Source organism: Panthera uncia, chromosome D2, assembly GCF_023721935.1.
Source record: "Panthera uncia isolate 11264 chromosome D2, Puncia_PCG_1.0, whole genome shotgun sequence".
Lineage (NCBI taxonomy): Eukaryota > Metazoa > Chordata > Mammalia > Carnivora > Felidae > Panthera > Panthera uncia.
Genome location: NC_064818.1, coordinates 33,293,570 through 33,319,784, shown reverse-complemented (window position 1 = coordinate 33,319,784; position 26,215 = coordinate 33,293,570). Strand labels below are relative to the sequence as shown.

Here is a 26,215-nt window from a genome sequence, read left to right as displayed (position 1 = left end):
TCCACAGCCATTGGCTCAGCTCCCTTCTGGTCCCGCCCCCCGGCTGTAGGGGGACCCCAGACTGAGTTGGGCTGCGTATGAGCGCCTGAGTCCACATGGTGTGAAACCCACTTTCTTCTAGGTTCTGGGTGATCTAGAAGATTTAGATCCTAAACCCCAAGAGACGTCCTTCTTCTCATTCAACGTCTTTCTTCTTATTTAATCTTCTCAATACTGTAGACCCAGTTGGTTTCTTTGAAGCTGTTAGTCAGGCAATCTATTGGGCACCCCACCTGCGGGGTCCTCGGGGCCTTCTCAGCTGCCACAGCCTAGGTCCGGAGTGGACCTGGCGCCGAATCACTGGCTGGCCCAGGTGTCGGGGTGAGTGTGAGGGGCGGGGAGTCTGCGGACAGGGAACAGCTCGAAAACTGGGGGGCAGGCTGAATAGCTGGGGGTCCGGACTCCAGCCTGGGCTTCGGGAGAATTTCTGATGCTGACCAGGCCTCCCTCTCGGCCTTCCAGGCTTTCTTGCCGGCAGGGCCGGAAGGGAGAGGTGCACCTGCAGCCCGGCCTTCTCGGGTCCCACGCCCAAGAGGTTCAGGCTCATTGGGGTCCCTCTCCGTGCTTCAGCGCGGGAAAAAGATTTTGTCACCCACGGTGAGCTGAAGTAGCAACAACTCGGACCTCAGCCGTAGCCTTCTGCTTTGGAAGGCAAACCCCCTGACTAACCTGAACGGACGTCCTGTTAGAGGGTGGCGCCTGGATGAGCCTGGGGTGGCGAATACAGTGAGGAAGGTGTTGCAGTTCTTCAGGAGAGAGGTGACGGGAATCTAAACTGAGTATGGAAAAGTGATGGGCACTGTGGCTGGTTGGATTTGTTGGGTTTGGCTTGTACCTAAAGCTAAAGTTTATAACCTGTATGATTATGAAGGTGGTGCCACTAAAATTAGGAGCCCATACGTGAGGAGGAGGAATTTTGTGGAGCTTGGGATATACCGAGTTTGAAACAGGGGCTTAGGTGTGGATGGTAGAAAGATTAAAAGGGGGAAAAGGAAAAGGCTGGGAAGTAAGCCGAAAAGAAACTTTCAAGGTGATAACCAAACAGGTGAAGTTTCATGTAATAAGTCTTTGTTTTGGTTTGGAGAAAGTTATCAATGACATGAAATGCTGCAAGGTTCAAAGGAGGAATTTGAAGTCTGAGACTAGGTAGCTGGATTTGATGATTAGGAAGTCATTAGACCAGTTAAAAGATCTGCTTGAATACAGTCAATTACTGAGAGGAGAGATTGCAAGTGTAGACTAATCAAACCTGCATCGTTTGGAGCATGAAGCAAAAGTTTATTGAGCGGGTGTCAGTCCCTGTAAGGATTGGGGTTTATTTTTATTTTATTAAAAAAAAATTTTTTTTAAGTTTATTTATTTTGAGAGAGACAGAGCGCGAGCAGGGGAGGGGCAGAGAGAGAGAGAGAGAGAGAGAGAGAGAGAATCCCAAGCAAGCTCTGTACAGAGCCCGACCTGGGGCTGGAATTCACAAAACTGTGAGATCACGGCCTGAGCCAAAAATCAAGAGTTGGTCGCTTAACCACTGAACCACCCAGGCGCCTCTGGGGGTTGATTTAAAAAATACAAGACACATCATATTTTGGGGCAGAAAGCAAGTAACCAATGTGTATGATACAAATCTAAGAAAAGAGAGAAGGAAATGGGATCAAAATTACAAATGGAACGATCAGTTATGGAGAGAAAGGAGGACTCTTTAAGAATATAGGAAAAGTGGGGGAATGAGTTGAATGAGGAATTACCTGAAATTTACATATCTTTGGTAGGAAAGTTCTCTTTGCAGTAAGGTTAGTTTTTCTTACCTGAATCTTAGGATTTTTATGGTATTTCTAAACATTCAACATACTATACTGTTGGAGTTCCCTCTAGATTAGATATGTTTAAGTAGCTCAGTAATATGTAAATGCTTGAGTAGCAAATGACATTTGTAGAGAAGAATTCTCTCTCCCTCAACAAATGATCTCTTCTGTTACACAGAAAACAGAAGCGATCATGTTGCTACAACCAAAGGTACAAACCTTCTTCCCTTTTGTTTAAAGAGACAAAGTGTCCCTTCTTTTTTCTTTTCTTTTTTTAATTTTCTTTTTTATTTTTTAAAATTTACATCCAAATTAGCATATAGTGCAACAATGATTTCAGGAGTAGATTCCTTAGTGCCCTTTACCCATTTAGCCCATCCCCCCTCCCACAACCCCTCCAGCAACCCTCAGTTTGTTCTCCATATTTATGAGTCTCTTCCATTTTGTTCCCCTCCCTGTTTTTATATGATTTTTGTTTCCCATGTTCATCTGTTTTGTTTCTTAAAGTCCTCATATGAGTGAAGTCATATGATTTTTGGAAAAGTGTCCCTTAAGGAAAACAAATCTCTGAAGTCTCCCAGTACTATCCTCTCCTCCCTAATCAGGATCCTCTTTTTTTTTTTTTTTTTTCCCAGTTATTTCCTCTCTCCTACATCATCTGCCTTTTGCCTTCTACTCATACCTTCCCTTAAGCATTTAGAAATATTCTTCCTTAACTGTATTTTGATATAGTCCCATTTATTTTTGTGTCTTTTCATCCTCACAGCTAGAGTTCTTGAGTATATCATCTACTTTCCTTTCTCTGTTTTTTCCACTTTGAGCTATTTCTCAGCCTATTTCATCGTGTCTTGTTTCCAGCATTCCACTGAACTACCGCAAAAACTACTTTTACTAAAGTCACCAATGCCCTCTATGTGTTAAATCATAAATTCTCAATAGGGACAAAAAAACCATAATACTTTATATATACTTTATATATTATACTTTATATAGTTGTACTATATATATTCTTCTGGATACACACTAACACTCTATTTACTAAAAATTGTTACCCTCCCTCCTACCTTTTTTTTTTTTTTTTTTTTTTTTTTTTTTTTTTTTTACACTGCTCTCCAGCCACATCTTCTCAGTCTTCTTTTAGGCCCATTTCCTTGGCCCTACTCAGATGTTGGAGTTCTATCTATAGGTTCTTTCTTACTATGCACATTCTCTCTTTGTTGTTGTTTTTTTTTCTCCTTATAGCTATAATCCCCATTAACAAAAAGTCGTGTTTACTCATAAGCATGTCTCCAACTCAGCTTCTCGCTGAAGCACCAAACCTACACACGCAGTGGTCTTGTGAATATATCCATTTAGGTCAAATATATCCAGAATTGGGTCAGTATACAGGACCAGGGCTAACTGCCTCATTTTTCCTCTCATCTCCACCCCCCAAATCCACCTAATCTTTGCTCAAGCCTAAGCATTTCTCCTATCTTTTCATTATACTCTGTCCCTGCTGTCAACTCTGTTAGTCCAGGCCACCACCATAATTCATCTCTCAGCCGGTGTCACAATATCCAGTTGCCTAAGTTTCCACAGTGTGGTTTTTCTTAAAACTATAAATTGGATTTCATGAATTCCCTGCTTAAAACCATAAAAAATGACTTTACATTGCACTAAAAACTAAGTGAACCAGTCTCTGCTTATCTCCTTCCCCGTCACATCTCACCACATCACCTCACCTCCTAAAGTTGCTAAATTTGTGCTGGTTTTCTTTACTTGTGTTCTCTGTCACCTTAAAGATTGGTGAAATTCTGAAGGACTTCTGTCATAGAAATTACATCTTACTGTTTTGTTTGCCTTCTTTGCTGAAGTCTAAACACTCTTAAGTTCAAGGACTTATTTAGTTCACCCTTTTATCTCCATTGCATGCTGTATATAAAACATATTCCGAACTATCTGTTGAATGAATAAATGGTCTAAGTATTGTCTGAGAATCAGAGGAGCTAGATTCTTTTCTGATCTCACTCTCTTACCTTGCATATAGGCCCTTCTATGCCCCGATTCTGTTATATGTAGAAGGAATACATTTTCTTTTTTAGACACTATTCCAAGAATAGAAATTTGGCTACACATCTTCCTTATTTATGACTTATTTAAGTCACCACATCTGACTTATTTATGATGAGGTTATGTCCTGATAAACCCATTGTAAGTTGAAAATATTTTAAGTCGAAGATGCATTTAATATACCTAAATTTACTGAACATCATAGCTTAGCCTAGCCAACCTTAAATGTGCTTAGAACACTCAACAGTAGCCCACAGTTAGGCAAAATTATCTAAACAAAGCGTATTTTATAATTAAGTGTTGACTATCTCATGTAATTTATTGAATACTGAAGTGAAGAACAGAATAGTTGTAAGTGTATTTCTTGTTTACTTTGGTGATCATGTGGATGATTGGGAGCTGTGGCTCACTGCCTCTGGCCAGCATCCCACAAGAGTATGGTATCACTCTACTGGAAAAAGATCAAAATTCAAAATACGGATTCTAATGGATACATATCACTTTTGCATGATTGTAAATTAGAAAAATCTTAAGTCAAACCATCCTAAGTCAGGAACTGTGTGTTTTATATTTGCATTGTTTGTGACTCATCAGGTTGAGTGTTCATTTGGTAAAGAGGATTTATGAAGTATGTAAGCTGCAGTCAAAGCTCTGATAGAACTGTTTCTGAACAGTTTCTCATGTGGCTTTAAAATAAGCTGGTAGCATTCTGTTTTCTGATTCAAAAGTCACTAATAACAAAAAGATGGCTATGATTGCGGTACGTGTATAAATTTCCCAGAAAGTTTGTTAAAATGATGAAAGAAGTAACTGCAGCTGCTAAAAGAATAAGTAGCTAAAGAAACAGGCTAGGGGCGCCTGGGTGGCTCAGTCCATTAAGGGTCCCACTTCGGCTCAGGTCATGATCTCACAGTTCGTGAGTTCGAGCCCCATGTCGGGCTCTGTGCTGACAGCCTGGAGCCTACTTCGGATTCTGTGTCTGCTCTCTCTCTCTGTCCCTCCCCGGTTCATGCTCTGTTTCTCTCTCTCTCTCTCTCTCTGTCTCTCTCTGTCTCTCTCTGTCTCTGTCTCTCTCTCTCAAAAATAAACATTTAAAAAAATTTTTTAAAGAGACAACTTACACTGCTATGTGTGGCATTTATTTAATTGTTATATGTATTAGGCTTTTGTTCATAATATGAATAGAAGAAATAAGCTCTCTTCTTTTATAATAGAAGGGTAAGGTGGGTTTTAAAGCTAAGCACTGATGAGAGCCACAAGTGTTATGCTTTCATCTCAGCATTAAAGATAACAATAAATCCAGATGGCTGGTTTAACTTACAGTATTCTCCAGAGATTTGAACTATTGCCAGTGAAAACAACTTTGGTGGAAACTTTTCCTGGAAAGAATTTTTCACCAGTTCAAGAGAATGAATAGGAATGTGGCCTCTAAAATAAAGGAACTATGAAGTCACTTGCTTTGAGAACAAGCAGCTCCTCTGGGGTGTACTGTGACAACAAAGTACCACAGACCTATACCTTCTATAGGGTGACTGGTTTAAGAATATAACTTACTGTCAGATCTTTTAAATATAACTTTTGCTCAAAATAATTTATTAGAACACATTTTGGCTTCTAAATAAGAAGCACATCCTTCAGTTCTTTTTCTTAAATTATAAGCTCAAAGAGCACATTTGCTATCCATTTGCTGCCTAGTCCAATATGGCAACCACTAACTACATGTAGTTATATGAATTTAAATTAAGTTAAAATTAAAACTTCAGTACATCAGTTACATTAGCTGTATTTCAAGTACTCAATGGCCACGTGTGACCAATGGATACTAGTCCATCATTGCAAGAAATCCTATTGGACAGTGCTGCCTTAGAGAATGTTCCTAATAACTAGTCTCTAGGAGCCAGGTGAGAAAGGGAGCCCAAGATTCATGGACCTGGGTTTGAATCTTAGCTCTTATACTTATTGTAGGATCTGACTTAACATTTCTAAGACTTTATCATCTTATCTGTAAAAAGGGGATAAGCACGATATTTATAACATTGAGTTGTGAAGATTCAGTGAGATAATGTAGATAAGTGCCTAGCATAGTGCCTGGCCCACAGTTAGTAACTGAATACATTTTAGGTATTATTAGTTTATTTACCCTTAATGAATAAAACGCTTTGAAAATTTATTTTTTCAAATAAAATTTGAAAAATGGAGCTGAAAAATTGGAGCTGAAAATTTAGTTTTGCAAAGGGTACCATTTTCCAAAGTTGGCTCGGTTGAAGTGCTCAAATTGGAGTCTTCATTGAGGGAATTACAGTGTTCTCCTTTAAGCTACATTTTATATTTCAGATGAAGATTTTATTCCAAGAAATGTATCATAATACAAGTTTAGTTGCAGATCTTCTCATTGGATATTCCTGTTTGTTTGGTTTTTTTTAAGTGTATTAGCCCAGATGATAGTTAAAAGTCAGTAGGTTCTGTATAGCAAGTCTGTATTCCAATGACACTAATTTTTTTTTTTTTAAGTTTATTTGTTTTGAGTGAAAGAGTGGGAACAGGTGAGGGGCAGAGAGAGAGAATCCCAAGCAGGCTTCACAGTCAGTGCAGAGCCCAACATGGGGCTCGAACTCACAAACCATGAGATTATGACCTGAGCCAAAACGAAAAGTCAGATGCTTAACTGACTGAGCCACCCAGGTGCCCCTAATGACACTATTTAACACCCAAATAGAAATATAAAGCTGACATGAAACAAACCTATTAAAGCATCTGATTAGATAAAGTATAAAAATGAGCAGGTTGCAGTATTAATCTAGAAAAATTTAGTAGGTCCAATGCCTGAAGTGTCAGGGTTTATTGTCCTGTTGGTTGCTTGCTAAGTAGAGATGGCTTTGAACAAAGAAACGTATTTGTTTCTAATACAGGAACTATTAACAGCATTTATTTTATGCATAATAATTAATACAGTAATTATTAAAACACATCTTAGTAATTGGTAATTTACTTAAAAACTTTTAAACGTGCCAGACGGGAAGGGGAAATCATCACCAATTAGTCCTTAAATGTCAGATGCTTTCATAAAATTAATTACTTAATCTTAAAAGAACTGCTCAGGTTTATGTCATTGTTTTCTGTGTCAACAGAATTGAATGAATGCATCCATCCTGGAAAGTTTTCCTTTCCTCTTTGGGATTTATCTTCATGCAGAGAAACTATTCATTTTAAATTTTTTACAGTTGGGCTACACTTCTACAGTAGTATAATTTTGAATTAATGGACCACCAGACTAAACACCTGATAACTGATGTTATCCATATAAAAGAAGGGAACATGTTAAGGTAATTAGATATTTTTCCACCATCCCCCATTTGCAAGGATAATACAGTTTTTATTTGAAGCATAATTAACACTCAGAAAATTATATGTCATAAAGCCCAATGAATTATCACAAAATGAATACAACTTGTAACTATATCAAAAAATAAAATGTTACAAGTACCCTAAACCACCCCCATGCTCCTCTTAGTCACTACCCTCACTCTCCTCCATAAAAGCATTTTTATCAAACCATAGATTATTTTGGTCTGTTCTAGAACTTCACATAAATAGAATCATACTGTATGTATCCTTTTGCTTCTGGCTTTGTTCAATAAACAAACAAATCTTACAGACAGATTTTAAGATTTCGCTTCGTGTAACAAGTTTATTTTCATTGCTGTGCAATTTTTCATTTTAGTAATATTGTGTAATTTATTTTTCCATTCCACTATTAATAAACATTTGAGTTGTTGCAGGTTTTCACCATAACAATATATTTTTATACATATTTTGGGTGCACATTTGTACACATTTTAATCCACCTGGAAGGAGATTTGTGTGTCACAGTTATTAAGAATATTTTTTAAATGAAATATAATTCACATACTATAAAATTCACATTTTAAAGTATACAAGTTAGTAGGTTTTAGTATATTCACAAAGTTGTACAATCATTATCTCTAATCCCAGATGGTTTTTATCACCTTAAGACATGAGAAGCCCATAACCACTAACTCCACATTCTTCCCCTTCCACCCAGCCTCTGGCAACCACTAATCTACTTTCAGTCTGTGTAGATTTGCCTATTCTGGACATTTTATACAAATGGAATCATACAATATGTGACCTTTGTGTCTGGCTTCTAAGCATAATGTTTTCATGGTCAGCCATTTAATAGCATGTATCACTTCATTCCTTTTTATGGCTGAATAATATTCCATTGTTTGAAAATTTGTTATTTACCCATTCATCAGTTGATAGACATTTGAGTTGTCTCCACTTTTTGAATATTATGAATAATGCTGCTAGGAACATTTGTATGCAAATTTTTGTATGGACATCCATTCCTAGTTTTCTTGGTTGTATACCTAGGAGTAGAATTTCTGAGTCATTTGATAACTCTGTCTTTAACTTTTGCAAGAATTCACACTGTTTTCCACAGCAGCTATACCATTTTAAATCCCTATCAGCAATTGATGAGGGTTCCAGTTTCTCCACTTTCTTGTCAATACTTGTTATTGTCTGCATTTTGATTATATCTACTCTAATGGATATGAAATAATACATCATTGTGATTTTGATTTACATTCTGAGAAGGCATTGAGCACATTTACCTCCGCTTATTTGCCATTTGTATGTCTGTCTTCTTTGGAGTAATGTCTTCAAATTCTTTACCCATTTTTTTTTTATTGTGTTGTCCTTTTATTATTGAGTTGCTAAGTGTTCATATATTCTGGATAGTAGTCCCTTATAAAATATATGGTTTGCAATTATTCTCTCATTCTGTGAGTTCTCTTTTTACTTTCTTGATAATGTCCTTCAAAGTACAAAAATTTTTAATTCTGATATAAGTCCAGATTATCTGTTTTTTCTTTTGTTGCTTGTGCTTTTGGTGTCATATCTAAAAAAATTATCTAACCCAGGGTACTGACAACTTAATGCATATATGGTTTTTTCTAAGAGTTTTTTAATAGTTTTAGCTCTTAGATTTAGGTCTTTGATACATTTTGAGTTGATTTTTGTATATGACATGAGGTAGAGGTCCATATTCATTCTTTTGCATGTGGAAATCTAGTTGTCCCAGCACCATTTGTTGAAATGACTCTTCTCTCTCCCAGTGAATGGTTTTGGCATTCTTATCAGAAATCAATTGACTGTATATGTAAGGGTTAATTTCAAAACTCTCAGTTCTATTCCATTGATCTATATGTCTATCCCTTTGCCAGTACCACATGGTACATTTGTAGTAGGTTTTTAAAATCAGGAAGTGTGAGTCCTCCAAATTTGTTCTTCTTTTTCAAGATTGTTTTGGCTATCCTTATCTCTCTTTCATTTCTGTATGAATTTTAGGATGATCCTGTCAGTATCCACAAAAAAGACAGCTGGCATTATAGTAGGGATTGCTTTGAATCTTAGGCCAATTTGGCGAGTATTGCTATCTTAACAATATTAAGTTTTCTAATCCATGAACATGAAATACCTTCCCAAGTTTTAGATATTTTTAATTTCTCATTTCTTTCAGTGATGTTCTGTACTATTCAATGTACAAGTCTTGCACTTTTGTTAAATTTAGTCCTAAGTATTTTGATCTTCTTGATGCTCTTGTAAATGGATTGTTTTCTCAATTTCATTTTCAGGTTATTCAATGCTAATGTGTAAAAATAGAAGTGTTTTCTAGGGGTGCCTGTGTGGCTCAGTTGGTTAAAGCGTCCGACTTTGGCTCTGGTCATGATCTCATGGTTTGTGAGTTCGAGCCCCACATTGGGCTCTGTGCTGACAACTCAGAGCCTGGAGCCTGCTTCAGATTCTGTGTCTTGCTCTCTCTCTGCCCCTCCCCTGCTCGCACTCTGTCTGTCTCTCTCAAAAATAAACATTAAAACAAATTTTTTAATAAAAAGGAAATATAATTTTTTATATTAATCTTGTATTCTGCGAGCTTACTGAACTATGATTTTGTGTGTGTGTACGTCTGTGTTCCTTAGGACTTTACATATATAAAATTGTGTCATCTGCAAATAGAGGTAGTTTTTTTCTTCCTTTCCACTTTGGAGGCCTTTGGTTTCATTTTTCTAATTGCCCTGGCTAGAATCTCCAGTACATACTGAATAAAAATGGTGAGAGTTGGGGCGCCTGGGTGGCTCAGTCAGTTAAGCATCCGACTTCAGCTCAGGTCATGATCTCACGGTCCGTGAGTTCGAGCCCCGCGTCGGGCTCTGTGCTGACAGCTCAGAGCCTGGAGCCTGCTTTGGATTCTGTGTCTCCCTCTCTCTCTGCCCCTCCCCTGCTCATGCTCTGTCTCTCTCTGTCTCAAAAATAAAAACATTAAAAAATATATTTTAAAAAAATGGTGAGAGTGGACATCATTGTTTATTCTTGATATTAAGGAAAAAGGTTTTAATCTGTAATCATTAAATATAATGTTAGCTATGGGATTTTCATAGATGCCCCATCAATGTTAGGAAGTTTCTTTTTCTATTTTAAGTGTTTTTATTATAAACAGGTGCTAGATTTTGTCAAATTATTTTCCTGCACGTTTTGAAATGATTATATGGTTTTATTGTCTTTTATTTTATGTATGTTGTGTGTTACATTGATTGATTTTCATATGTTGAACCAATCTTCCATTCTTGGAATAAATCCTATTGGCTGAGGCGTATAATCTTCTGTATATATTGCTAGATTCAATTTGCTAGCATTTTGTTGAGGATTTTTACATCTATTCTTAAGTGATATTGGTCTGTATTTTCTTGTATTGCCTTTGTCTGGTTTTGTCAGGATAATACACTGACACTAGTGTACTAGTACACTAGTGTATGTACACTAGTGTACATTTAGTGATGTACATTTAGTGATGTACACTAAATTGTTTAAACTTTTTTCCCTCCAGAAAATGATTCACAGTCTATTTCTCATAAACTGTTCCGGTGACATATTTCTAGAGAAGCACTGGAAGAGTGTTGTGAGCCAGTCTGTCTGTGATTATTTCTTTGAAGCTCAAGAGAAAGCTGCTGATGTTGAAAATGTACCACCTGTCATTTCAACACCTCATCACTACCTCATCAGTATCTACCGGGATAAGCTCTTCTTTGTGTCTGTCATACAGACTGAAGTGCCACCTCTATTTGTAATTGAGTTTCTACATCGAGTTGCTGACACTTTTCAGGTTGGTTATTCATCAAATCTTTTGAACTTAAATTACTCAAGTTAGCGGTAGGACACATGATGATATTCTTTAATTATCCAGCTTTGTATGTGTATTCTATCTCTCTCTCTCCTTTTCAACTAAGAATAAATTCATAAACCCTTTTTTGTAGGCTGTGTAGCAGTATACATGGCTGTTGTATTCATTGTTTCAGTAGAACACAGTAATCTCATGGTCATGGAAGCCACCCAGGCACCCCCAAAAAACAATATCACTTAAGAAGGTTATTTTTTTTATATGTGTTACAAATTATGTCATCAGGAAACAGTAATGTCCTCTACATACAGTTCTCTGAATGGTCCCAGGATTTTTATTGGTTATGCAGTCTTCTAATATTTACATTTTATTATCTTGCTAAATGTACCAAATAATTGAAAACTTACCTGTGTTTTGGAGGTAGGCAAGTGAAGTTTATACTTCACATTCTAGTTTAATGTTTCAGTGTACTCTCTGGCTTAATATGTAATAGGAATTCAGTTCAATCTAAAAATATTAAGAAAATTATTCAAGAATAATGTAGAGAACTACAAAGGGTTTTTTTCCTTCTGATTTATGTATTTTCAACATATTAAACAATGAATTATGCTACTATAAGTTTATTCTGCTGAACAAAGAGTATCTAGCAAGCCTTTCTTCATGTCTTCCATTGTGCAATATTATGTACATTTTGTTAAGGACTACTTTGGTGAGTGTTCGGAAGCTGCAATTAAGGATAATGTGGTCATTGTATATGAGCTCTTGGAAGAAATGTTAGACAATGGATTTCCACTGGCTACTGAATCTAATATTTTGAAAGAACTGATTAAACCACCAACAATTCTACGTTCTGTCGTCAACTCTATTACAGGTAAGGTGAAAACGTAGGAACTGAGCAAATAAAACTTTGTAAACAAGTTGTTTATAATCTTGTTTATGATCTGACAGATTATAAAGGTAGTACAGCTTGCCCAGAGTTAAAGTTAGTGCTGTTGCGAAAATGGATGTGTATTTCTTTTCATGGAAAGAGGCTAGGTCTTAAATGAAAAAGAAAACTTTTGGTTTTTATTCTTTTATTATAGATTTTTCTGTAAGACCACAATAACATTATTACTATTACTTAACACTAAATAATAAGACTGAATAACTTCCCAGTTAATCCTAAAGAAGCCAATAGAAAAGGGAAGGCTACATAGAAGAGCATTCAATCTGTGTACAGACTGGCATTGTAGTATTTAAAATAGCATTATTTTATGTGATGTGATGAATATATAAACTAATACTATACTCATAGTCATTTTGTAGTGTATAAGTATATCAAACCATGTTATACACTTAAACTTAACACAATATTATATGTCAATTGTATCTCAATAAAAGCTGGCAAAAATAGCATTATAAAACTGGCATTATGTTATATATAAAATATATAAAACCCAAATTACTAGACTATAGAAAATTTAAGATCCTCACCACAGAGTACATATTGTCTCTTCCAAGTCTTTGTTTTATACATGCAGAAGATTTATTAAAACAAAAAGATAGGAAATTAGTCTATTTGTGAGATCTCATGCAATGTGGGCCTTGTACTTGTTTTGTAAGTTTCTAATTTTGGTTTATTTCTTGAGTGTAGCTAGAAATTAGGTACATCCAGATGATGGCTTTTTTTTTTTTTGAGAGCATTGAAGTCTTCTAGAGAAAGATTTCTGTGAAATGTTACATGCCACACCAGCTATAATGTCTACCATTATAAACCCCTCTCCAAATGTACTGACCTAAAAAATGGGGCAAGGGAGGCTTGTAAGAAAGCTTTATTCATCCTCTATACAAGGCTGAGTGTTAGGAGAAATTCAAGGAAAGATAAGATGGAGTGTCTGTGTGCCTAAAATTTAAACTCTGGATGAGAGATTGGGAAAAAAAAAATAAAGTACATAAATAATAGTAAGATTGTAAAAGGCAATTCCATACTTTATAGATAATGCAGTGACACTGGAAGGTACACAGGATATAATATTAAATGGAAAAAAAAACACAAAACCATAAAAATTATTTAAGTATCTTAATTATACATAAACATTCATACAGACAAAAAAGCTCTAAAATGTTTTCAATGACCATCTCCAACTAAGGAACTACATACTATCCTTATTTTTGCCTTACACTTTCTAATTTCCAAAATGAACATGTATTTTATAATTACTAAAATAATAGAATGACAGTATATAGGCTATTAAGGCAGTGCTTTATAAAATTCAAGAGAATGGTTCAGTGGATGAAATAATTCCTCCTGAGTTATACTGGTTGGCCCTAGGGCAGAGCCCTAGAGAAGCAACAGAATTTAGGGAGAGAGGGAAGAATAAGAGCATTCTATAGATGGAATGATATGAGAAAACACACACAAAGTGAAAAGCCTTGAATTGTATTAATTTGTTTAGCAGAAGCAGAGCTGTTTTTTAGCTGAGTAGTGAGAGATAAAATTAAAGAGTTAAGTTGAGGAAATTCTTGAATGCTAGGCTAAATTTGTTTTGGGGGGTTTTTTGGGTTTTTTTTTTTTTTTTTTTCCCACAAAGCCAGTGTGGAAACATTGAAAGTTTTGAACAGGAAGATTAAGGCAGTGTTTTTCAAAAATTTTGGAAGGCAAAAGGTTGGAGACACTAACACCAATCAAATGAGACTGTAAAATTATATGTAAAAAAAACAAAATTATAAAAATACAAAAAAAAATAATAATAAGTGGAACCTACTTATGAGGGAAATGTTTAAAGAAATATACCAAAATGTTAACGGTAGTTGTATTTTGGTAAAAGGAAGATAGATATTTTTAGCCACTTTTCTGAACTTCACATGTGTTGTTGTTGTTATTAAGCATGTACTACTTGTATGTTGGAAATGTAAATTAACCAAAATGTTAAATATGTCACAGCTCAAGGATATGTTTTGGACAACCAGACTTTCTTCAGACATATGTCAGTTTATCAGTAAAAAAGCCAAACATTAAACATGAGCGATACTGCAGCCATATGGGTGTCTGACCTTAAAATGGGAGAAGGCTAGAGTGTGTTCTTCATCCAGTTACTCCACTGAGGCCTGCTTGGCAGCATCTCATGTAGAATTTAAGCTGAATACCAAAGGGCCTACTAATCACTTTGTATTCTCAGTGGAGACATTTTATCAGCAGAAGGTTTTAAAACAACTAGCCTCTTTTCTTCATCAGTGGCAGCAGGATGAGATTCCGTTGTTGAGCCACTGGAATCAGGTTAGGTTACTGTTAACATGAAGAAAGCAAAAGATAAGTAAGTGAATTTAACCTGGTTTGGCACATAGAGGACCACATGGTCTACTTCTGTCTTCTAGAAATTTGATCATGTTGGTATGAATATATCTCCGACAATTCTGGAAACCATCCACAAGTGGTTCTTCAAATACTTCAATGAAGTAAAACCCAAACAGTAAAGAAGCAAATAAAGCATTCTTTTGTTTTTTGGTTTTGTTTTGTTGGTTAATAGCTTCTTCTTTCTTTCTTTCTTTCTTTCTTTCTTTCTTTCTTTCTTTCTTTCTCTCTTTTTCTTTCTCTTTTCTTTCTCTCTCTTTGTTTTTTCTTTTTCTCTTTTCTTTCTTTCTCTCCTTTCTTTCTTTCTTTCTTCCTTCCTTTCAAGTTAGCTGTACACCCAACTTGGAGCTTGAACTCACAACCCCAAGGTCAAGAGTCGCACACTCTACCAACTGAGCCAGCCAGGTGCCCTTGTAAATAGCTTTTCTGATGACTATTTAATGCATTACCTTTGCTTTCTCCTTTTCCGGTTTCTAGGCAGCAGTAATGTTGGGGACACACTCCCCACTGGGCAGCTGTCCAACATCCCATGGCGACGGGCAGGGGTAAAGTACACAAACAATGAAGCCTATTTTGATGTCGTTGAAGAAATAGATGCAATTATAGATAAATCAGGTAATTGTGTGCATGTAATCTTATTTGGGAAGAAACAGTTGAGCTGACATAAGCTGAACAGAAAATTGAAACCCTTTGGCAGTATGGCTTCAGTGGAAAGGCATTCACTTTCTAATAGCTTAAAAATCTGTTTATTTTGCCCAGAGGTTACATATAATTTTCATAACCACTAGTTTAGGTCTGCCAAACCTTATAAATCAGATCTCATGCTGCCTTGTTAAGCCAGTTATTACCCTGTATGCCTCTGCCTTTTGCCGTTTATTCATTTAAACATTTATTGTATATCTACCATACATCATACTTTTGCTACCACTTTAATATGCAGTACTTTTTTTTATGTAGAATTTTTTTTAATGTTTATTCATTTTTGAGAGGGAGCAACAGAGCACCAGCCGGGGAGGGGCAGAGAGAAAGAGAGACACAGAATCCGTAGCAGGTTCAGGCTCTGAGCTGTCAGCACAGAGCCCAACACGGGGCTTGAACTCTTGAGCCGTGAGATCATGACCTGGGCCAAAGGCAAACACTTAACTGACTAAGCCACCCAGCTGCCCCTATATGCAGTACTTCTAATAACAACCCCCCAAAAAACAGCAGTACTGTCTTAGAATCATAAAGTTTTATTTAAAACATCTAGTCCAACCCTCACATTTTATACATAAGGAAACTGAGGCTCAGAAGAGCTTAGTAATCTGCTTAAGGTCACACAGCTAGTTGCCTTGTGAAAATGAGTTATTACGAATTACAACCAATATCTTTTCTTTAGTGAGTGCTCTTTTTCATTATAAAATTCTATCCTACAGAATAATAACTGTATTATTACAGAATAATGCCTATTTCTTAAAGTTAACAGTTTAGTCCATTTCATGAGAAACTTGCCTCATTTGTAAATCCCATTAAAAATATTTAATTTCAGGGGCACCTGAATGGCTTAGTTGGTTAAGCATCCGACTTCGGCTCAGGTCATGATCTCGCGGTTCGTTGATTCGAGCCCCACGTTGGGCTCTGTGCTGACAGCTCGGAGCCTAGAGTCTGCTTCAGATCCTGTGTCTCCCTCTCTCTCTCTGCCCCTCCCCCACTCGTGCTCTGTCTCTCAAAAATGAATAAACGTGAAAAAAAAAATTTTTTTAATTTTTAACTTCATATCCAGCAGTCTTTCAAGGTTCACTATCAAGATAGAGTCAGGTTTGATATTCCTTAGAATTACCTACCAGAGTTAGATGTGGGCCATGGCACTTAGTGAAGAAGCTGTTGTAACTGGTGTAATAGGTCCTTTGTCCACTAAACTTGTTAGAAGATGTGCAAGTTTCATTATGTCTGACACTCAGGAGGTGTCTCCATTACTTCAGATACAGTGATAGCTCTAGTAAAGACTAAGATTCCAGTGATGTTATCACTTTATTTCTTTCCTCAGGATCTACAGTCTTTGCAGAAATTCAGGGGGTCATTGATGCTTGCATTAAGCTATCTGGAATGCCTGACCTTTCTCTTTCTTTCATGGTAAGTTCTCCTGCCCTGTAGTTCTTTGCATGCCTAATACATATGAAGTACTAAATGAAATGATAAATACTGAGAGACGTTTGTATCTTAGATTATAAGGATTATCTCAGTAATATCTTAGTACAGCTTCCCAAGACAGTGTTTTACATGATGAGCATGGCCTTTATGAAAAGGCTGAGGTCTTTTCCTGAGTTTGCCAGAAGTGGCTTAAGTGGCTGGCTGCCTTCTGCAAATGTGTAGTCTCACTTAACCAAATTATTTGTTTTGCTGATGAAAGGGCATTGATCTTTTTCATCATTTTAGACTCAGCATGATACACTACTAAGAAAATCAAGAGAACAGAGTTCTGATGCTGTCTTGTCCTGACCTTGACTTCTTCAAACCTCAGTTTTTTCATTTATAAAATGGACATGATACTACTTGTATTTTCTACTTAATAGTTATTGAAATTCAAATAAAATAATATCCATTAAGATTGTGTTAATGTGGTCATAGTAACCAACTCTTAACATGACTCTCTTATCTTTAGGGAGTCTATTAATTTCTCATATCTGAGTAGAGTTGCCATATTCACTGCACTCTATGAGTATTGCTATCTTGTTTTCCTGGCAGAACCCACGGCTTCTAGATGATGTCAGCTTCCACCCCTGCATCCGGTTCAAGCGTTGGGAATCTGAAAGAGTTTTGTCATTTATTCCTCCAGATGGAAATTTCCGACTCATATCATATCGTGTCAGCTCACAAAAGTATGTCGGTGCATCAACCAGAAATCTACCATCATAGATCAGTGTGATGGGTAGAATTCACTTTACCTTTTCCATTTTGACAGTTGAATACTTGAATTCATCACTGCTCCCTTTAGCCATGGCCCAGCAGGAGACTCAGGAAGAACTGGTGAAAATATGTATCTAATATAATCAGTGTACCTTGAATCTGAGAGTATAAAATAGTAGTAAATGAGAGTAGTAAGATATATACCTGAGAACAAGCATTTTGGAATTGTGTAACCTGGGCAAAACCTTGAATCCATGCCATAATTTTACTGTGGTCTTTAGGCTTCATAACTAAAGGATACACATATCTCCAGCTTCCCAGGGTATCTCCCAACTAACTGGCTTCAGGACACTCTTTTGTGTACTGAGGTTCAAATGAATGAATTAGCATTATGGGTTGTACCTGGTTTGTCCCTGGAAAATATCAGAAGGTATTTGGGTAATATTAGACGGGACTTAAAAGCAGAGGAGTTGTTTCTTGGCTCTTACCACATAGAGACTATTTTATTTAGTATAATTTTAAATTATCTTTTCTATGGTATCTTAATTCATTTCTTTAAACTAGGGCTATTTGCCCCAATTGTTTATACTATCTTGACTTGTATATGTATTGCTCAGAAATTGTATGAGTCTTAGTGCAGTGATGCTGGAACCCTGATGTACTCAAACCCCCTGGTACAGATGCTGAATCTCCACTTCTGGGGGTATATGGTCCCACAGTGGAGTCAAAGGCAGGGTAGGACACTCTGGACTGAGGTTTTTAGGCTACCTCTAGAACTGTCTCACACTATTAATCATGTTTGTAGTTGAGTCTGTCTTTCTCTTTTCAGTCTAGTGGCAATACCAGTGTATGTGAAACATTGCATCAGCTTTAAGGAGAACAGTTCTTGTGGAAGATTCGATATTACAATTGGACCAAAGCAGAATATGGGGAAAACTATTGAAGGAATCACAGTAACAGTTCACATGCCAAAAGTTGTACTGAATATGAACCTGACACCAACACAAGGCAGCTATACATTTGATCCAGTTACCAAGGTATGGCCACCTCTCATCAAGAGTAAGCAAGTGTTTCTGCAGTCTTTATTTTGTGATGGCAGGGAGGGCAGAAGGAAGGGTTTAATGTCTTGGTTAAAACTAAAGTTCCTAACAAAACCTAGAGAGCATACTGTGCTATGCGCCTGCCCCTGGCTGTGGAGGGAACCCACATCTGCTGCTGAGGAGATGAACAGAAAACTGAGACTCATTCTGTTCTCCCTCAGAGTGTGTCTTTTTCTCATCCACTGATCATCTAGAGACCCACTCGCTAATGAGGAAGAAGATATAAAAAGCTTTTTAAAAAGAGAGAAGCATTACCTGGATATAAGAAGATAGTATTGTAGTCTATTGTTAAATTTTCTGTAGAAATTGATCAGTAAGACCTTTCTTTTTCATTTAAAAGCACTGTTTCACACTTTTCCACAGTGGGTACTGGCTAGGAAAGCTGCTTCCTCACTATACGTAAATGTGCCTCTAGCAGAGGGTTTTCAGAGAAACTACAAAAGATGATTTTCTGTCAGCTTCCTTCTTGGGTAAAAAATATGATTCTTTTCAGTGGCAGTTATTGTACTGCCTGATAAGTGAAAAGGCATATTTTTGAATGAAATCATCATCCAATCCAGTCCTAAGGATTTGAAGAACCTCCCCGGATACTACACAGGGCTGAGCAATGAAGGGGGAGCTCCAGATCCCTGGCCCTTCACCTTGGCTTCAGTCGTAACAGCTTCACTTTCTTGACTGTTACTGAGCTTCCACACTAAAGATTTCATTTGAACAAAGAAAGCTAAAAGTTTAAAAAACACCAGTTTAGGTCCATTTTCTCATTTTACAAGAAAAGTAAACTGAGGCCCAGAGACACAGTGAAGGCAATATAGTAGAAACAACATTTGAAATCAGTCTTAGGTTCAAATCCCAATTTTTTTTTTTTAAACATTTATTTTTGAGACAGAGAGACACAGAGCATGAACGGGGGAGGGTCAGAGAGAGAGGGAGGGAGACACAGAATCTGAAACAGGCTCCAGGCTCTGAGCTGTCAGCACAGAGCCTGACGCGGGGCTCGAACTCACGGACCGCAAGATCATGACCTGAGCCGAAGTCAGCCGCTCAACCGACTGAGCCACCCAGGCGCCCCTTCAAATCCCAATTTTGCCTCTAAACTAGCTATGTGACCCTGAGCGAGTCATTTGACCCCTGAGCCTCAGTTTCCTTATTGATAAAAAGAAGACAAAATCTGCATCATAGGCTTTTTTTTTTTTAATGTTTATTTTTGAGAGCAAGAGCCAGTGGGGGAGGGATAGAGAGGGAGACACAGAATTGGAAGTAGGCTCCAGGCTCTGAGCTGTCAGCACAGAGCCCTACACAAGGCTCAAACCCACAAACCATGAGATCATGACCTGAGCTGAAGTTGGATGCTTAACCACCTGAACCACCCAGGCGCCCCCAGGCTTCTTTGAGATAATGTGTGAATAGTGCTAAGCACAATACTGTATCCAAAAGTAGATGGTCTACAAATGTTGGTTCTCTGTGCTCACCATTCAGAGTCACCGAAGATCCCAGGTCTCTTGTTTCCAAGACACTGTGCTCCATTCTGTACAGAAAGTTATGGTGTCTTTGAACCTTGTCTCTAAACATTTGTCTTTAGTAAATAGTTCAGGTTGTATTTGGTTGTTATGTCTTTTAAGGTACTAACATGGGATGTGGGAAAAATTACTCCACAAAAGCTCCCAAGTCTTAAAGGACTGGTAAATTTACAGTCTGGAGCACCCAAGCCGGAAGAGAATCCAAGTCTCAACATACAATTCAAGATCCAGCAGCTTGCTATTTCTGGTAAGGATAAGTTTTGTGTTTAAGGGTTAACTGAATTTTGCTTAGAAGGCTACTAACATTCCCTCTTTAAAAAGAACTAACTCCAGCCTGCCTTTCACACTGTGCTATGGGGCCTCCTCTCAGGTACAGTGATTTTGGAGAGCACTTTAACTTCCTTCACCAGACCCCCTTCCCAGCACAAAAGAAGGAGTCATTCATACTCACAGAAAGAATCATCTTGAAAAGACATCCCTTGCCCACATGGGAATCTAAACTAAAACCATCCTTCCACAGTGCTATAATTTATGAGCAGTAGAAAGGAGATTGCTTCCAAATGATAAAAGGGACTCTTGGTTAATGTCAGATTTACTGTGTAGTATTCATTGCTAAACAAATATTGTTGGTTGGTGTGACCAGGATAATAATTTGTTCCTTTCCTTACCTATTCTTTTTGACACAGGCTTAAAAGTAAACCGTTTGGACATGTATGGGGAGAAATACAAGCCATTTAAAGGAGTCAAATATGTCACGAAAGCTGGAAAGTTCCAAGTGAGGACATGAGAAGAAGCCAAAATTCCTCAAGATCTGTTTGTTTTCCTAGTGTCATTATAGTTTATTACTGTTAGGTACCAAGTGGGTGGGAATACATATTCTAGTTAAAGCATCCCTGTTGAGCTACACACCGCTAACGAAGTTGCTTAGTAATCAATGTAGGGTTCTTAAGGAGCTTTAAGCTAAGGAAACTTTGAATTACTTAGCTTATTTTGTATCGTTTCAGTTAGGAAGATTCTGGAGGTGATTTCCTTCATGGGGGGCATCAGCTGGAGGCTGCACGTTGTAACAGTAAAGGCAAAAGTCTACAGTGATCACCTGTTTCCTAAAACAAGTGAACTGGTCTCAGCCAGCAGGAGCTGTCTTAATCTGTAATGTGATGCATCAAGTGCAGCCAAATGTCACACCTGATTTTAGCCATCCCAAATCAGCAACTGTCCCAACAGAGGAAATCTCCCCACCCCCAAGAAGTTTACAGAAAACTGCCTCTTCAAGTGTTTGCCTTATTCAGCTTTTCACTTGTGCCATTAAGCAAGCACTGTAGCAGAAGCCACTTCCACATGGCCCTGGCAGGGGGCACTACTGCTCCATGCTTCATTCTCACTATACTTGGTATTGTATTTTTTATAAATAAGATTTTTATGTAAAGCTCAGATTTTGATTTACAGGGACCTTGCTGCAGTATGTACCATCTCAGTTTTGTGCCACTGGTTCAGCCATTTAGATAGCATAGTAAAAATGATTTGTATCAAAGGGGCAAATGCTTTATTAAGGTCATAAAAGGGAACACTACTTCTGCTTTTAGGAAGTTATTGCAAGCACAAGCATTTGAGATTTGAAGCAAATTTAAGCAGTAAAAGAGAAACTTCAGTGAACCTTTGCCACCTTCGTGTTCTATAAAACTTGTCAACACCACTTAAACCATAGTTAGCCTAAAGGCCTCAAGCCCTAGTTCAGCAAAAGGAAGAAAATGTGCCTGCTTCACTATCGTCAGTCTTTTAAACCTTTTATCTTTTTTATTGTTCTTAAGGTCTTGAATTTACCTGCATCCCTTGTCTTCAAGGGGAACCCCCTTTTCATATTGTGTGCTTCCCAAGGTTATGGTAGTAGGTTCCTTCCTGAAGCTGTTCAGAATTATTACTTGAATGTGTCTACTGTACTGACAAAATACTTGGATGTGCATTATATTGAGGCAGAAACAAAACCTTCACCAACACTGATGAAACCATATTGATCCTCATGGTTGGCAAGTCAGTCTGTAGTTGTATCACTTCACTCAACTTCATTGGCTTTGAAGTCCTTGCCCAGTTGTTTTGCCTCGTGAGATACGAAGAATGGAGATAGGCTGAAAGATGTAAGTGCTTGTTCATCATGGTTCCCACATGTTCTTGCTTATGGTATTAGTTTTCTTCTCCTTGTGACTCCATTCTCTTCATTCGTCTCTGCTTATAACTCCCTTTTCTGTATCATGCTAAGAATGACCCTTAAATTCATCACATTGTGCTATCAAGGGCTAGTGGTTGATGCTGGTACACAGAGCCCACCATACAGCAGCATTCTTACCTTTGCCTGCCTAGGGTACCCAGCCTGCCTTTCATCTAATAGGAAATGGCACTTTTTGCAAATTTGGAATTTCCTGGGTAACCGATATCAGTTTGGCCGCTAAAATCAGGGCGTTGCCAAATATTATTCCCTTTGCCTGAGGTTAATTACCCAGTTCAGTTGCTTTTCATTTTTAATGTCTTTTAATGCCCTATCTTAAAAGAGCAGTCAGTACCTTGGCTTTTCTTTCTGCAGAATCCCTAATCTCAACCATCCATATCGCGAATGTCCAGTTTTCTTTCTGTGCTATCTTCTCATATATAAACAGATTATATGCCAAGAGTCCCTTGTCTTTAGCAATTTCTGCTAAAACTTCCAAGTAGACAGTTTCCTTTTATAATTAAATTATTGTATTTATTAATTTGAATCCAGTAAGTCCTTTATCTAACCTGGCTTTACTGTCAATAAAAAGACGAAGCAAATTGATTTTTTTTTAACTTGACTGTTGATTGAGCATTCTCAGATGGGCATGCCTCAGTATCAGAGGAGGCTAAACATGATCAGATTTTGTTCTGTATCATCACATAAGGTGTAAGGGTTGCTGCAGAGCACTTCCAGGTGCTCATCTCTTAACCTCAGTATGTTAACAGCCATGTGTGTACTTTCTCTAAGCATCACCCTATGGCCAGAGACTGAGCAGTAAGTGATCAAAGCTACTCTCCCTACCACCACCAGCAGCACCAACTACTAATAAGTAACAAAGATCCATGAATACTTAGTGGAATATTTTTCAAACACAGAAATCCAGCTAATCCCAGAATTGCCCCATTTTATAAATTCTTAAAGGAGCCATCCTAAGAGCAAATGAAGTTAGATGCTCATTCTCTGTATAAGGAAGTTACTATCATTTATTCAAAGAGTATTCATGTGATGGGTTCATTCCTAAAGTGGTGCTACAGAAGAACCTTTGGAAGATGCTGGTCTTACTGTCCTTAGAGTCCTCTGATTTGAGAAAACAAACTATGATGCAGCAGGAAGGCAGCACCAGTGAACATATGGTGAGTAACAAAAATTAGACCATGAATACTGTTTTCAGATGCTGAGCTAATTCTGTAGCCTTGGATATTTCTCTTCAACTCCAGGAGTCTGGAATCTGCCTCCCTAGTCAGCAACACTTCTAAATCGGCAATAGGTGTAGTCTGCAGCACTAACCCCCTTTCACACTCCCCTTTCAGATCTAGAAAACCAGGCAAAAACAGTGATGTGCCCACTCTGCTCCCAAGTACCTGTTCCTACTTTTAGTCAGTGCTTCCTCAAACAAAAGGAGAATGTCCCCAAAAGCTAGCTATCTGCCTTATAGCCCTGGTGGATCCCTGACAGCCCTGTTGTTCTGTATTGGGCTTTGAAATTCAAAAAATAGGCATGTGATGTTCCTGCACATGTAACAGCTTCAGCTTCTTAGAGGCAATGGTCTCCACAGCTTGCTAGATGAAGACAGACTACAGGATGATTCCACATCAACTGGCTGCTTTCTTTCTATTGTTAACCTTTGTCACCTCCTAGTGTATAATCCCAAACCTGCCCTTTATTATGCAGATCTTTAAGTAAATATACTACTGCTATACAGTAGTATGTTGTTCATCCAGTACATTTGGATTAAATAAAAGTCTTTAGTTGCCAAATCCTGAAGATTAGTTTCATTGGCTATTTTTCAAAACAAAGGAGAAAGCTGGTCTAAACGTTTTTGCTAAAATAATATATCCATCATTTAAATCATTATTTATACAAATGCACTTTATTGTTTTAAACAGAACAAAAGAAGAGGCAGAAAATATTTGCATATAACAAATCCTAGCTTATAAATGTAGTTTTTTAGTGGTGATGTCTCTAATCAGTCTTCAGGGATTTTTTTTTTTTTTTTTTAACTTGCTTCACTGTGTCTTGAGCGCTGATATTAAGAGAAAAGCACATTGGCGTAAAGTGTAAACCAGTGTCTCAAAACACTGGAAGAACTTGGAGAGCAAACATAATTTTTCTTATTTCCTCTAAGTAATCTTTCGTAAAACAAAAGGTGATCTTTGGCATAGATTCATACTTTAAAGGCATTAATATTGCATTTATATCAGGTAAGCAACTACAAATATGCTGAGGGCCTTAAAAATAATATTCATCAGTTAAAAGAAAATAGAGGAAGCCTGAGTGTACAGTACCAACTTAAGTTTTACACATTCGATGTTGAGATTTAACATATATTGGAGGTGAGAAGAAAGGACATTCAGGCAAGGGTTCTTACTCCTTTACTCATCCAGTTCTGGCTTTGGGAAGAAATAAGATTTCATGTGCTGGGCAATGCTTAGACAGCAGTGATAAGTGCAAAAAAGGAAAAGTTCTTCTCTCACTTTGCTAATAGGAAATTTATGGTGATAATTAAATATTATACCCATTATTCTCTTGGACACTCATACTTGGGAGGGAGGAGAGGATACAGGGTCTTGGTTACGGGAGGTAGGAACATACTGAGGACTATTTCTCATTGATTCATTCCCAACAGTGCCAGAATTCCAGTCTGCAAGTACCAATCTCCCTTAGGAAGTGCCCTTCAGACAGGACTGCCTTTCTCTTAAACAATCCCGGGAGGCAAGCACCAATTCTTAGGACAATTTCAAAAGGATAAAAAGGCTCTTTCAAAATTACAATGAACAAACACGTATCTTTAAAATCTTGTTTAGGAAGGGGGTGAGGGTAGAATACAAAAGCCAGGACAGGAGACATGATTTGGTTAAAAATTAAATGCAGCATTTCAGCTCAGAACAAGAGATACGAATGAATGATAAGGCCTCAGCACAGACCTCTGCAGGCAGTGACAAAGCATGAAGCTCCTGGGAGTGACCCTGCTGGGAAGATGGGCAGGGCCACACCCCGGCTACTCTGCCCCTCCAGTAGCAGAAAGCACCAGGACACACAGTGTGTTTGTGGGGTGGCTACCTTGACAGGCCGAGGCCGGATATAGGACAGGAATTTTCCCTAGCACAGACACTGCTCAGGGGCAAGGTAAAGACAGAATCATGTGATTCTGTGATTTCCTCCTGAGAGTGAAATTTGGTTTTGTACTGTGGGAAATTAGAAGGATTAAATTGGGGAAGGGCAAGAAGTAAATCCAGGCTCCACCTACTGGGGCTTCCCAGAGGCCATCTTCCCTTGTAGCAGCGAAGCTCACTCTGAAAAGGACCCAGATAGTACACAGCCAGGGTCAGTAGCAATATAGAAAGCCCAAAACAAATTTTGGAGGCACAGTGATTTCCTTCTTAAACTAAGCTGTCTGGGCCCTGGGTCTTGGGAGCCTAGCAGGTAGAAGGGGGTAGGGGAACAAGGAGAATGAAGCAAAGAAGGAACTGTCCCCTAGGGAATGAGGGCAGAGCAGGTGTCTGGCTAGTGTTCAGTCTTGGATTCTGAGCTTATGTGAAGTCCATGGGCTATAAACCCAGTCTTCCTATTGGGATAGAGTGTGCACAAGTATTAACTGTGTTTGAGAATACAGGCTTTATACGAAGACATATTTCAAAGTGTCCATGACAAGAGTATAAATGATTTCTAAAGTGAAGAGGCCTCATTCCTTTCTGTTACGTCAGGCCAGGATGTGGCTTTTAACCCCTAAGCAATTTTCATCATCTTCTGGGACTCCACAATCATTTCATTCTGTTTAGTAGGGGTTTCTGTGCCAGCCAAGTTTGACCAAGTGCCTACTGGTACCAGGGAGTCTTTCTAACCCAGCGCAATGTAAATCCAGCATCTGTTCGAATTTTGATTGAAGCAGCTTCAGCTTCTCTAACAGTCTCCTTCACTGACTGCATGAGGTTCTGGGCATTGTGAACCAGCATCTCGGTGGCCTGCAAGGAAAGCAAGAACTCTCCATTACTCACAGTCCCTGACGCAGTCCAACCTCCAAGACTGGCTTAAGCTAGGAGTGGAC

At 38.0% G+C, this 26,215-nt stretch overlaps 2 protein-coding genes across 4 annotated transcripts in view; one reads left to right on the top strand and one right to left on the bottom strand.

Moving 5' to 3' along the window:
- Positions 1-72: 72 nt before the first annotated feature.
- AP3M1 (adaptor related protein complex 3 subunit mu 1) lies at positions 73-24,188 on the top strand. Of its 2 annotated transcripts, none has more exons than XM_049646238.1 (9): positions 73-360; positions 10,801-11,076; positions 11,791-11,962; positions 14,900-15,037; positions 16,449-16,534; positions 17,147-17,280; positions 18,138-18,345; positions 20,028-20,172; positions 20,612-24,188. In XM_049646238.1, exons 2-9 carry the CDS (start codon positions 10,804-10,806, stop codon positions 20,710-20,712), a joined length of 1,257 nt encoding a protein of 418 aa, XP_049502195.1. In that variant the 5' UTR covers positions 73-360; positions 10,801-10,803; the 3' UTR covers positions 20,713-24,188. The 2 variants fall into 2 exon arrangements, with proteins under 2 accessions (XP_049502195.1, XP_049502196.1); XM_049646239.1 differs by lacking the exon at positions 73-360 and adding an exon at positions 376-636.
- Positions 24,189-25,819: 1,631 nt separating this feature from the next.
- VCL (vinculin) overlaps positions 25,820-26,215 on the bottom strand; it is a 108,771-nt gene continuing 108,375 nt past the window's right edge. For both annotated transcript variants that reach the window (XM_049646225.1, XM_049646224.1), the window contains one exon: positions 25,820-26,132. In XM_049646225.1, the coding sequence (XP_049502182.1) occupies positions 25,986-26,132 (147 nt within the window). In that variant the 3' untranslated portion in view covers positions 25,820-25,985. The remainder of the gene's footprint in view (positions 26,133-26,215) is intronic.